The following is a 15092-nucleotide window of genomic DNA, read 5'->3' as shown; positions in this document are numbered from 1 at the left end:
ACACCACACACACAGACAACATCTGAGGCAAGTTTATGAAGCTGAACAAAGAACAAACAGATGTAAATACTACTGTTGCTCAGGCTGTCCGCTCCTCACATCACATATTTGTGGACATCGTTTGAAATAAAATCTGCGAGTGTGGCAGATGGAACTGCATCTGAAAATAGGGGCTAGCTTTTGTTCTATCATTAATAGATGCAGTGGGATATGGTGTGGGTTTTTATTTTAAAAGCATAACAAAGAATCACAAGTGCTATTACTAGCTTTTTTTTTTAAAGTCTTGCAAGAGCTGCTATTAATTTTCTCATCACAGTTGCAGGTGAAAGAACGCACAATGGATAAATTGTATATATTGGTTTAACTGAACATAATATATAGTGTGTTCCGGAGTTGTTTGTCTCAATAGAGTATAGTAATCAAAAGTGATGAAGCTATTATGTGCAGGACCTTGGAGAGCGCAGAATGGCAGTAAAAGTGTGGCACATAAAAGGTTTATTAAAGGAAATTAAAGTCCATCATTGCCACACCTGCTCCCCTATTATAAGTCTATGGCAGGTCAGTGCCTTCAATCACAACTCGGCCTGGAAGAACGACGCCAGCTCCTTCATCACAATCGCAGTCACTCTGCATGCAGCCCACTCTCGGCCTTTCAGAACGCTCGCCACCGCCGAGAATCATTTCCCCTTTATTTGACAAAAGCGCAGTTATTCTCATCCCCTTTCACGCCTAATTTCCATTTGCAGATCATGCAAACAAAGCCAGCTTCGCTCCTCGTAGGGCAGCCTTCGCCAGCTGTGGGCGGGATTTCAGTGTCTGGGAGGCTGAGGTGAAAACTTAGCAGTATTAATGTCGTCGTCTGCGCAGGCTGCCACACTTTTCGACGTCCGGTGTCCGTGGCCGGCATTTTGTTTTTATTTACAGCGCATGCGCAGTGGGAATGAAAGCCTCCACAACGTCAAGGGGAGATGATGAAACCAAATAGGCTTGAAGTTAACGCTGGCAAGCATTGCCTTAATTCTAATGGACGCATATAATGAACTACCCAGACAAATTACCCTGTGGTTCAGAAAATGTAGAGCTCACAGCATGTGTAAACCATAACTACGACACATACTATGACCAAAATTACTGCGGTAGTGTTTAGATGCCGGCTGTGATTTCGTCTCACACTAGTAAAGCGCTTATTATAATAATTGCAATACTGTATTTACAAAAACATGCCGGTGTTGTAAGAGAGGGCCTACGTTTTGTCAAGTGGGCTATCTCTGTCTCAGGCAACCTACCGTTGCCAAGACGGCATTCAGGTCTGGAGGTAGCAGCTGATAGTTGCTGTGGAAAAAGATAAAAGTGTTTCCAGAGCGTAATAAAAGTGTGAGAAAAAAAGGGCGCCCGCGCAGCCGCGATTCAGAGTCCGAACCAGCAACAAAAGGCTTCATGAATAATTGAAGCGCTTAATGGGTGCAGCCTCTTACCCTGGTCTATGTTGGTCAGGAAGTAGCACGAGGGCCTCCTAAATTTCAGACTGTGGTAATCGATTATAACCTCTGTAGTCACTGTGGTGCACTTATTCCTTAGCTTAACTAGAGTAAAATAGAACATGCTTCTTTTTTCATGAATGCAGAATGAGCTGTGCACCCTAACCCAAATGCATTGCGTTTCATCTAAAATACACAGGACCTCATTTATGAAAAGTGGTGCATCACTGTGGTAAAACAGCTTTTAGACACTTTTCAGTGCAACCTCCTTGCGACACCATGGATGCTCTGTATTTATTGTACTGCGCTTCATGTCGCAAGGATTGACAGATACGTTAGGAATCCTAACCTATCTGTGGCCGCAAAAATGGCACATGGCTGGAGTGTGTCTGGAAACAGATGCAACTCCAGCAATGTGTCATTTCATACGGGGCAAGCTCCATGTGAAAAGGTCTGCCTCACCTACGCCTGCAGGCGTAATTGACGCTGTGAGGCCGTATAAGTGTTGCAGTGAAATCTCATAGATTTCACTTCTACTAGCCTTTTCTGCACCGGAACCCCCACCCTACATACATTATACCTGTCATAGGTATAATGTAGCACAGGGGTTTACAAAGTGGCACAACTGCCTGGATGCGTCTCTTTGTAAATATAGGTATAATGAAAGTGGGTGACCCAATAAACCCTTGCAAGCTTGGGCTAAGATATAGTATTGGCAAAATTGCTTACAAGGGAATTTTTTTGACACTTATTGTAAAACAGGAGGTTGATCAATCTTAACTGAAAGAAACTTAGGACCAACTTAAAACAATTAAAACCTGTTTCTCATCTAATTCAACACTTGATTATTCAACAAAGTGGTAACAACTCACTGTAGAAAAATGCTACACGGGAAGTAGATTTTGTGAAAAAAGTTTTTATGTATCAAATTTTCATTTCATGGGGTACAATTTCTTAAAAAACAGTGAAAAATAATCAACAATGTACAAGTGGACAAGACATAGATTAGTTGTTCTTTAAAATCCACTTGCATTGTAGTCCACTCTTTTAGGTTATAACACAACAACACTTATTCACTGTATGCAAAGATAACGTTGTATGGAATTAATCTGACAACAAAAGATGTGGACTGATATGTCGACGTTTCGGCCCTATTATTGATAAATCCTCAAGGCCATCCTCAGGACCTTCAATCTTTTGTATAGTATGACCCCCTGAGTCTCCACCTGATCGGCTTCAATTGTGTGTTTAATACGGGACCTTTGATTCAACCGTTCCTTATCTGTTGAAGCTCGTGTTCGAAAAAGATATTGTGGCGTCTTGCGTCCGCTTCCACAGTAAATGCTTCGTATTACAGGCAAACTTCATCCGGCGTGGCTCAGTCTCACGGGAAAAGTTAGACCCACGCCGGATGAAGTTTTGCTGTAATACGAAGCAGTTACTGTGGAAGGGGACGCAAGACGCCACAATACCTTTTTCGAACACGAGCTTCAACAGATAAGGAACGGTTGAATCAAAGGTCCCATATTAAACACACAATTGAAGCCGATCAGGTGGAGACTCAGGGGGTCATACTATACAAAAGATTGAAGGTCCTGAGGATGGCCTTGAGGATTTGTCAATAATAAGGCTGAAACGTCGACATATCAGTCCACATCTTTTGTTGTCAGATTAATTCCATATAACGTTATCTTTGCATACAGTGAATAAGTGTCGTTGTGTTATAACCTAAAAGAGTGGACTCAACGCAAGTGGATTTTAAAGAACAACTAATCTATGTCTTGTCCACTTGTACATTGTTGATTATTTTTCACTGTTTTTTAAGAAATTGTACCCCATGAAATGAAATTTTGATACATAAAAACTTTTTCCACAAAATCTTTGTAAATATGGCATGTCTTTGTAAATGTGGCGCAGTGTGGCACATTTTTTACAAAGAGTGATGCAATGGCCTCATAAATAAGGTCCACGTTTTCCAGTGTGCAATATTGCAGTGCCCCGTTCTCCAGCACTAAGGAAAAACTGAGACATTGTGGACATTTGTGAATGTAGTAGGTGGCAAAATTCACATTAATTGAAATGAACTACAATCAGAAATCAGATCATTGCAAAGTCACTGTTGCTTTGGCTAACTTTTTGAAGTCCATCAATTTCCCCAATATCTCTGATACAGTCTTTGCAATAGTTTTGCTGTTAACATCCTTAGCGCTAACACCTCTCCTATGTTTTCCACACTTTGAAGTGTTTGGTGCCCCGAACCCACCAATGCATACTACTGTCAAAACAGCCCTACAAAAATCTCTGCTAACATAACATAATCAGTAGTGTGGAAGACCAGTGGCATAACGAAACTTGAGTCCCCCCCCCCTGCAAGGTACATGGTGCTCTCCGGCCAGGAGCCTGCCTCCCTTGCACAGTGTCGGAGGGGGGCCCCTGAAACTATAGCGCTGCGGGTGTTATTGTTACGCCACTGGGGAAGACATCAGGGTAGCATAGATCACAGCCGTAGATCAACACATACTGTTTGGTGCCAGCTCATAAAGGCAGCCAATATGTGTCCAATGGACAATCTTGTAAATTAGTTTTGCTTAAACTGGCAGATATACTCTGCATGACAAATTAAGCCCCTACACTGCATCCGGAGGCCCTGAAGTGATAGATATAAAATAGAAACCAATCAGCAGTTACACCTAGAATTACACATATATGGCTCATGTATTAACTAAAAATTCTAGTCCAAATGTAACGCTCATGAAATAGGAACCTGTTACCATGTCGTGTCAGGACAGATGTACCGCTGGCCATGAATAATTTATTTTTAATTGTATAGTTACCATGTCCGGCAGGTACCTCTTTAAGGGATACTTTCCCATTTTATTTAGGTGCAATTTATAACAAGTTACACTTTATCTCATACTTATGCACGATCCTAATGCTGATTAAACACAAGATCTCCGAAATAGACTCTACATATTCAGTTCTGTAGGGAAACCTAAAAACCCATTTGTTGGGACATAATAATGAAAAAAATTATCTTTCTTTTTCAAATGTGACCAGCAACATATTTATCCATATAATTTCAAATGTGTATTTCATTCAATGTGAATTTTCACATTGATATTTCTCATTTCCCATTTCTCTCATTGACCTTTCTCATTTCATCTTTATCTTGGTACATATTAGAATATGATAATGACTACTCGGTCTTTGCAGTTAAAAGTGACTTTAGTACTTCCCGACAGAGGGTTGGAAACCGCAGAGAGTTCAGTCTATTCTCCTTTGATATGCACATCTCTCTGGGGCTGGTGTCCTTGTGTCCAGGATGACTGTCTGGTAGGTCAACACCTTTCGACCATTAATGGAGCAAGGCTTCTCTTGGGGTCCTTTTCTGGGTAGGTTTATCCTGAGGTGCCTCAGTCATGTCATGACTGATATATGTTAAATGAAGCATCTCCAGAGGTACAGGTTGATACATATTTGCTTCAGCATGAGTGATTGGCTCAGTGGCAATAAACACTGTATGAATTCAAAGGGCCCCAAAGTAATACATGTGTGTTTTTTTGCTAGGACATGAAAATGTCATATGGGCCAATGAACTGTGCCATATAAGGTGGCCTTCGGGTCCCCCTGAAGGACTGAGTGCGCCATTTACATAGAAACATGGATCACTAGATGAGGGAATGCTCCCTGTCTATTCTGTGAGTTAGCACATGACCTAAGGACAACACTTTCTTTGTAATGTAGAGCATGCTACCATACTACAGTTGGCATATGCACTTTACTTAATGAATATGGATGGGTGGCATAAAATCAAATGGCTAAAGGACCTAAAAACATTACTGCATGACCTTGACCTAAAGAGGCATGGGCAAATAGAACTGCTCCACCAAAGGCAGAACTCAAGAAGGCTTACTGGTACTGGGTTAATAATAAGGGTTTACTTGATCCCAAATTAGGCAGGCTGTCAGAGGAGTTCATGCAACACAAGCATTCTACTCGCTTTGAACTATACCTAGATGTCATACAAAAACCTTACAACAGAGCTCTGTTTTTTGAGTTCAGGGTTGGTTCACTCCTCACTCGCGAAATGACTGCGCAATAGAAGGCTCCCTACCAGACACCAGCCTCCTGCCCAAACTGTGAGGCTAATCTTGAGTCAATAGCGCATGTCATGTTCGTTGGTCCAGCCTACAAAGCGCCACGGGAATGCTGGCTTAAACCACTCTGCAGGGAGTTGGGTACTCGTAGCCACCTCGGGGTGCTGCGCATTTTAAGATCTGAAGCACAAGCCCTCTATGCGTGTGGTTTGGCCAAATTTCTGAGATGGGCATGGAATATTAGATCCTGAACCTTGAATGCCAATCCCTAAGTATTCTTGCTGCTATGAGTTCTCCGCACTTTGTGAATTGCGCTTCTGATATTCTAACATGGAAGTAGACTGATATTGTGGCTCAGCTGAGTTGTTACAAAAATTTAATTGGTAGCACATTTATCATTTTACACAATAGTTCTGGTGTTGGCCGAGAGCAGCCACTGGACAGTTTACAAAGCACAAAGCCACTGGCACATTTTTTGTGTGGCTTCGGCTAATGACATTACGAGTTTCACATCGACATGGAGTACCTTTGTAAATAGAAATTTATCACGTTACTAACCATTTTGGAGTATACGAATGAAGACGTGGCCCAGGCCCACAGCTAGATATGAAAAAGGGCACTAAGTGAAATCAAACAGTAAACTCATGGGCGAATCAGAACACGAAGCCCTGTCTCTGAGAAAAAAGAAAATACGTTTGTGAAATAATCCGCTGTTCACATTTTGCTTTCAATCTCATCTGTCCCCAAACCTAGTTCTATAATTATGTACTTACACTAGTAAAGAACGTATGGGGCTTAAGTTGCGCTATACTAATGACCAAGATATCTGCAACCGTGAAACTTACCTTGGAATGTATGAATAATTAGACATTACTCCATGTATATTTTATGAAGGTTTTATTGATTGAAATTGTTTTACTGCAATTGCCAATTTTATTGAAATTATGTAACATTTGGCTGAAACATTTTAGATTATTTTCTGGACGATGTTTTACAATGAAATCATTTATTGCCTTTGACCGAAATAAAGATTTTATAAGATAAGATGAGAAAGAACGTATCTATTGCTTACATCACTGGGGCATTATTCAATGGTAGGGTAGGAGCTGGTACATGTCATCAGTCTGAAAGCGGGAAACACAGAGATAGCCACAATCTGATCACTTACTTTTTTTTTTAAAGCAAATAAGGTGAGTATGCAATTCCTATCCTATCTCTCCACACATTCTGAGCATGTCCTTGTTACATACACATATAGTATAAAGTTAGAACAAGTAGCGAGGGTTACACATTCAATGTAAACTATGCATGTACATCTCACGTTAATTGTTTCTGTGAGTAGTGCATTTTACATGTGTACTAGACCATTTACAACCAGAAAAAAAGTTTTACCAAAAGACCTGTAGGATATATGGAAGTTCCAGTTGAGAACGCTAACATCCAAAAGGAGAGAAAGCATTTGAGTTTCTTGCACAAATGCAGATAGGTGGAGGCATTTAGGACTTCTCGGATGCTGCACTAGAGTAGTGTGCATGGTGAAAAATTAAGACAGTGTGCATTAAAAATATTGTGTAATTACTATTGTTAATGAGGGCATTTATCTCATTTGATAAGCATTGTGCATTCTGAAAGAGCAACCTAAACAGCACTCTTCTAAGGGGGCTGAATACATGTCTGTAAACCTCCAGCAAGAATATTCTGTGGAACAAAAAGTTGATCTAATGTTGTTCTGCTTATGTTTCAGATGGATGCAACCTTTCAGGTAAAACTGCTCAGCACACGCTCAAAAGGAGCAAAGGGTAAGTTGGAAACAGGGCGAACAAACACTTTGCATCATGCCATGACATGTTACCTTTATGTTGGAAATAGATTAGTTTCAGTAACAGACATGTAAACTATGAATTACAGCTCTTTACACACTTACTTACGCATCGATAACATTCTGCAAATTTGTAAAATAACACATTCAATTGAGACTTTATCTTACCACTTGAAAACATTCCAAATATTACTTACTTTGAGATTGTCATCAAAACCAGCACATTCAGATATAAGACTCTTGATATAGCTAGATGTTACTTTAGTTCTCTACTTACTCCTAAAACACGAGTTCTACTTTTTCTACAAAATCATGCGACAATCTACATGATCTAGTGTCACAGGGCACTACATTACAAACTTCCTGCGACAGCGAGGAGCAATACTTGGCTTTTTCAAGTCCTCAGAAATGTGGACGCATTTGGCGATGCAGCACGCGCAACTAAATTCGTTTTATTTATTTAAATGTTTACTTACCTGCAATTGGCTGTAATCCGTAGTTTACTACCCCCACTCTGCCCCTCCCCCTCCCCATGTCAGCACCCGGCAGAACTCCCACCACGGGCCGCTACTGTCACGACCACACATACAGAAAGGTTATAAGTTGTTAGCGAAGTCAGAAAACTCTGCCCTCAGACTAAGATGTTGTAAACTGTTTAAACTAAACTACAAATACATCGATCAACAAGTCTTCTTGGCTATCACAATTTTTTTGTATAAGAAGAGTTCTAAACACTCTTGCAGGGCTTTGCTGAATATCAGAAATAATTTCACATCATCCTTTTGCACAGGAAGTGACACAACTAGTATGCCTCTAAAACTGTTTTTAAAAGAAGCAAAGCAAGAGGACTCATTCCCCATCACCCTTCTGCACAGGAATTTACATCACTGGATTTATAATCATCCATCTACACAGCAAGTGACATCACTGGTTTCCTGCCACATGCAGCAGGTGTGCCACAGGACAACGAAAGTGCTCAGGAGGGAAGCACATATGTGCCCTGCCCATGCACAGTGCCAGGATCCCTGGCCCTCCTCCCCATCAGTACTCCACCTTGATCCTCTACACCCTTGAGTCTGTGGCATATCCCACCCCGGCTGCTGCACTGAAGATGTGTTTTCCTGTACCACCTGGCATTTTACATGCACTTTCCCCACACCTCACACAACCAACAAACTCAACACACACGACCACAGACACTTGATCCCCACTAGACCACACTTCTCCCTCTCCTGCATACTCCCCAACTCTCATTCCTTCAATAAATACACCACTGACATTTTTGATTCTTACATGATTGCTCATTGGACCTACTCTTCCTGAAGAAAACTGGGCTGACTCCCTCGTCGGCCCCTGTCATGGCTATCGCAATATCCCTGAATACCAGTTCCCAATACAGGACAAAGAGGCCCAGAGGTGGAATTGTTATCTTCCTCAATGAATCCATCCAGTGATCTACCCTCTCGAAAAGCACCACCAGCAACATAGAACACTGGAGCTTCAAACTCTTCATCATCACCAACTACACCCTGTGGACCCTAATCTACCACCCTCCTGGACCAGGCACCAACTTCAGCAGCACCATTGTGTACCATTAAGTTTGGCATCAATAAACATCTGTGATTCAGAGCCTTGAGACCCTTGGGTGATAAGTGTGCTTTACAAATACACATGTTATGTTATGTTATGTTATTGTGGACTTTGTCCCCCCCCCCGAACCTAGACTCTAGCACCTTCATCCTCCTCAGCAACCTCAACTACCACATGGAGGATCTCACCAATTCCAACATGGCCAACCACCTTGAGTACCTGTCCACCCTCGGACTTCCTAAGCGAGTGGAAAGCCCCACACACACAGTCAGATACCTACTGAACCCAATCTTCACCAGCTTCAGCAACATCACAGAAGACAAGCCCACATCAGCCACCTGGTCCAACTACTCCCACTTCAACTCGAGCATACTCATCCTACACCACCGCAGAAACACCATTACCAAATCTTCAAGATGTTACTGGAACAAGATCGCAGAAACATCCTGGTTTTTGGAGATCCTATACCACTGGCCTCGATACAAAAACAACTTCCCTGAATCCATCTCCAATGTATGGATCACCACCTGTGCAGCCTCCTTCAAAGCCAACAAAGCCATGACAGCCAGACTGCAAGCAGGCTAGTACACAGAATGGCTCAAGCTCACTAAAAGCCACTGCAAGCAACTTGAACGCAGATAGAGACAAAGTCAGGACAACACTGACAAGAACACCAACAAAGCCCTCAGAGTTTACAGTCAGCAAATAGGAGCCACTAAATTCCTTGCACCCACTGATAGCATCAAAATCAACACCAACAGTGACAAGGAAGTCTTGACATCTCTGGCAGCAAGATCCACCCGTATAACACCCTCTGAGGACCTCTGCACTCAACTGTCCCTGTTCTTCAGCAACAAGATCACCAGCATCTATGACAACTTCAAGCCCCTAATCAGATCCTCTACCCTTGCAGCCCTCCTGCCTATCTCAACCAAGACTCAGAGGCCCTCCATGAACACCTGGCCTACCATCACCATTCAAGAAACCCCAATGACAATGTGGTCCAAACACTGAAGAGCCCCCTCAAACCCATACTCTCACCACCTCTTCATGAATGGACTCAACCACATCAGCATAGCCCTAACCCCAATCCCTATTGTCTCAATCATGACAGCCACCAACCAAGATGTTTGGAAACTCAGCAAAGTACTCCCCCTCCTCAAGAATCTCCCAGCAGACCCGAAGACACTAGCCAACTACTGGCATATCTCCCTGCTACCCTACTGGGCAAACGTCATGAAAATATGATAAAGAAATGCCTAGTCATCCACCTCAATGCCTATCACCTCATCAATACCACTCAAACTTTATTCAGGTCCAACCACAGTACAGAGACCACCGTTGTTGTCCCATGGATGACATCTGGATGATCATGGTGACTCTGTGGCCCTCATCCTTCTGTAGCTTTCTGCAGCCTTCAACAGCATCTCCCACCCCATCTGTGTTCAATGACTTCATGAAGCTGGCATCCAAGGACCTGCACTTAGCTGGATTTGCTCCTTCCTGAGAGGCTGCACCCAGTCGGTCAACCTATCCTCCTTCACCTTGGACTCCTTCAACCTGATATATGGAGTTCCACAAGGATCCTCAATCAGCCCACCGTGTTCAATGCCTACTTGACCCCAGTCACCAGCTTCACCTGCTCCCATGGGATCAACATCATATCGTTCTCCACCTCACATGATGTCAAACACTGAGTCCAAAGTCTCCACCTGTGTGTCCAATATTGCCAGATGGATGAGAATCTCCCTACAAGCCATGCAAAAATCCTCAGTTTAATAATTGACAACCAATTTACCATGACTGGCCAATTGAATACAATCTCTATCTCTAACTTCCATTCACTCAAATGGCTCCCCACCAAGACTCTCAAGGCCATCGCCCAACCCTTCATCATCAGCAAGCTGGACCACAAAAACCGACTTTATGCTGAAATCTATTCTCAAAAGACCAGAAGACTCCAGACCATACAAAAATCAGTGGCCAGGCTCACCCTCAACCTCCCAGCCTGTACTCACATCACCTCACTCTACTGGGGCCCAGTCTACAAATGAGCATTCTCCAAACTCCTCAGGCACACATACAAATCTTTACCTAACATTGGCCCCATGTACCTCAACAAGTGTATAACCTACCAGATGGACTCCTACGAGCACCCCCCCTCTATATGCAGAGCCATATTTGACTGTCATGCCTGCTACCTCAATTGTACATCAGAGCCACCGCCTCCATTTTTAATTCTGCAAGAAGCTGAAGCCCTGCCTCCTCAGCTAACCTCTGTCCTGTCTCAACCTGTACAGCTCCTTCTTCAGTGGTAGAAAACCCTCCTGGGTGAGTTGTGTGCTATACAAATACACATACATAACATAACAGACCAGAGTCAGTATTAGAGCTGTCACTAGAATTTCTAAGCTAAATCTTAATCTCTAGTTAGTGAGCAAATGTTACCCCTCATAGTTTTTTTTTAATAACAGCAAACGTTTTTCAGGTTATATAATAGACAACATTTGTGACTGTGGATTAAGATAAAGGAAAGCCATGTCGTTATCAAGGCTATTTCAAAGAATACAAGTATCATAGAGAATGTTATATATTATATAGCTCATTCTTTTTCACGTGCAGTATTGTCAGTCACAAAAAGATAATCATGTTTATTGTCCAAACTTATTTAGTGGAGGATGAATACAGAAGCTGAGAACTTGCCTTTTGAATTGTTGTGGTCATAATAATGTAATAATAAACAATATTTATTAGCTCATTAGATGGTTTCCCTTGCCATACCTATACCTCACACTCACCTTCACATGTCTAAGTTTATTCTACTTTATTTCTATTTCATTGATTAAACAAATCTGGCAGTATATGTGAGAAAGCAACTAGGAAGCCTCCTTCTCAGTTTAAGCACGTTGCAAATACATACAGGCCCCTAGTTACAAATCCAAACACCCTGTAGAAAAGCTTCAAGAGATAGGGTATAATTATCACACTTGTTATCGATGAAATATAGCTTTGGTCGCCAATGTATACATCAGACTCTGTAAGTAACAAGAAAATCATCCATATAGGGCCCAGCACTTCTTGTATTGATCTTGTTTCAGGATCAATTAATGTCACCCATCTTCTTCACACATGGGATTCAGTAATGTTCAATGAAGAGAGAAGATATAAATACAGTACAAGTATATGTTATAAGAAGAAAGAAAAAGGGTATAAAAGTGCTAGAATCATAGGGGTCCAATGTAAAAAAGTTGGGGTCACAAAGCAGTCAGTGGGTTTTGTACAGAAACTGATTTGCGACCTTACCTTCATTTTGTGCTACAATGGATGTTCATCACATGTGCATGTAAAATGTCCAATAACCATTTGGGAAGGTTCACATATACTTTGCAACTAATTATTATGAAGCAGGATTCTCATTGCAAGTTCTACTCAACAGTCTAGAAATGTAGGGTTGAATGTTTGCAAATGGTGCCAGACCTCCACCCCTTCATTTGTTTTCACAAAATACATACAGTTTTTTGTAATGCAGCCCCTGTCCTTTACAAGGCTTAGGCTACAGTAAAAAAGAAAATAGCCATTCTGGGAATGGCATTGTGGGAACATGCAGTAGTTGACGGAACCACGTGGTGCTCTCCAATGCCTACAACCCACATTCTCAAAGTGGAAGCTGTCCCTTATTGACAGCTTTCACTTTGTGGCTAGCACCCACGTTTGGATTTTGGTATTCAATCAGAGATTTGTGTATTTGATTTGGAACGCCCCTTAAATGCTCCTTCTTCTTCTGAATCACAGTGAGTTGCAAAGTGCACATTGTGAGTCACAAAGCCATTTCTGATCTACAATGCATCTTTCTTAATCACAAGCCTACAAATAATTTTGTACACTGGGGCATAAAAATTGTGATTTAAAGTAACGGTCAAACAACATTGATAATTTCCTAGGATTTTGTAGATGGGGTGGTCCAAAATGGTGTGAGATTTTTGAGACCATACCAGATTACTAGGATGACCCCTGATTATGAGACATTGTAAATAAACTTTTCTTACATAGACATCTAAAAATCAAGCAGAGGTCCAGCTCTCCAGAAGCCATATCATGATCAGATGCACTGAAAAGAGAAGCAGTCGTTGTGCATCTGCAGTGTGTACAGTGAATAAATTCAACCAGATATTTCTGAGCTATTGCATTCATGTAGACAGCAAAGTACAGAAAGATAGAGAGGCAAACCTTGTTCACTGCGTTTGAGCTGTACTGTCTGAAAATCGAACCCCAATTCTATAATTATCAGGTCAGATCAATTCCCTTTACATACCGCAGGCACATAAAAATAGGCGCTGGTCTCTGCACCGAGAAAGTGCAACCCATTCAGATGAGGCCCCTGGTTCTTTGTTTTCCCCTCAACTATAAATGATGTATGTGATTATAATGCATTTTTATCAGATCAATTGCAAGTTTGTGATGGAAGTTTCATTTTGCACCTGATGGAAACTATCACCATCTTCAATTTAGGTGAGTGAGCATTTTCAGGAGAGGAAGAATCTTGAAAAGTAAAAGGATGAGATAGAGTGCGGCTGAGGTCAGCAGGCTGAAGGGAGCTCAACCAAGTCCATGAAGGGGCAATACTTAGTGAGGTCAGAAGGGGTTGTCTGCTTTCATTCTGAGCAACAAAAAGCATGCAAGGGGCTGTGTTATTTTAAAATCTAGCTGAGCCCAAAACAAAGGCCAAAGTTAAGGTGCCAACAGGTCTCCTTTTGATTGAGTATCCTGGGCGGGAGTTATCTGAAACCTCACATCTAGCTGCAAATACAATGGAGGGAAAACAAAGGCTGCCCACAGGTAACTAGTTATTTCTTCACAGGTACTTAGGAGAGGCATGGTTTTGACTTTGTTCAGTCCCTGTAAGAATTTCAGGTGTATTGGTCTGTCCTACTATTTACACACATAATTTAAATTACACTATTTTGTTGTGTTTCTTTTATAGTGTTTATCACCCTAATCCAGAGTGTTGGAGCACTTTACTTCACACATTCACATTGTACATTGACTTGTAATCACATTTATATAGCACTCACAACCCCTGACAGGGCATAAACGTACTTTTTGGTGAGTAGCACACTACTATGGAACCCATAAAGTATTAGTGGTGAATTATTATAGGGACATTATGATTAATTTGAGTGGTGGACATAGTCTGTTAGTTGGATGGAAAAGGATAACAGAAGGATAGAAGAGGGAAGGGTCTGGAAAGTGTTTATTTGGAGAATATAGCAGAAGGAGGTTTGGAATGAGTAAAGGAGAGATGGATGGGGGAAGAGTCTCCAGAAGTGGATTAGGTAGAAAGATGATGATGTATCGAATGAGTCTAGGAGGAGTAAATTAGGGAACAGTTTAGAAAGGCTTGTTTGGGAGATCCAGTAGTCTGGAAAGGGTTATTTGGGGGATCATAATAGTAGAATGAGGTATGGGATGAGTCAGAGAGTGGAAGTAGAGGATATATTGAGAGAGGTTTAGGGTGAGATATAGGGTAGTGCTTTAGAGAGGCTAAATTAAATATGTTTTTGTTACAGTAGGAGTAAAGTAATAAATATATTGATACACAGATCAATATTTAAGTTGTATTTAAGAAACTCAGACTTTCAAGTGTTGGTGTACTTTAAGCTAATTTATTTGTGTATATATATTTTTTTCTGTGAATAATTCAATAGTGAGGCAAGTGTGGATAAATAGTTATGATAACATTTACATATTGTGATAGATAAATAAATGGGGAACCATAAGTATCTAATCAAATACCATATATTAAAACTATGCAGTGACCCATATACATATAAAGCATAGAATAATATAAACATAAGTATGTCATAAACCGGGCAATGCCGAAGCTGAAGCCGGAGCCAACTACGCTTTCCTGCCCCGTCCTCTGGAAACAGGAAGTCAGGCAGAGGGGAGGGGCTAAAGTCCTCCATGGAGCGTAAAGACAGATGAAGGGAGCAACAAGTCGTCAGTGTCGTGGAGAGGAGAAAGAGAGGACGAAGCTGTGTGGCACCCACCTTTGGATACAGGGACAGTAAGGGAGACGGTCCTTGAAGAATCCAAAACGCCGGAGAG

At 41.6% G+C, this 15092-nt stretch overlaps 1 protein-coding gene across 1 annotated transcript in view; it reads left to right on the top strand.

Annotated features, from left to right (window-relative positions):
• ST18 (ST18 C2H2C-type zinc finger transcription factor) overlaps positions 1-15092 on the top strand; it is a 428044-nt gene that overhangs the window by 191136 nt on the left and 221816 nt on the right. Inside the window, exon 3 of the mRNA XM_086917999.1 lies at positions 7320-7374. Within this exon, the coding sequence (XP_086774125.1) occupies positions 7320-7374 (55 nt within the window). The remainder of the gene's footprint in view (positions 1-7319; positions 7375-15092) is intronic.

Source organism: Lissotriton vulgaris, chromosome 4_1, assembly GCF_964263255.1.
Source record: "Lissotriton vulgaris chromosome 4_1, aLisVul1.2, whole genome shotgun sequence".
NCBI lineage: Eukaryota > Metazoa > Chordata > Amphibia > Caudata > Salamandridae > Lissotriton > Lissotriton vulgaris.
Note: the sequence above shows the minus strand (reverse complement) of the source record. Positions and strands in the feature narration are given on the sequence as shown.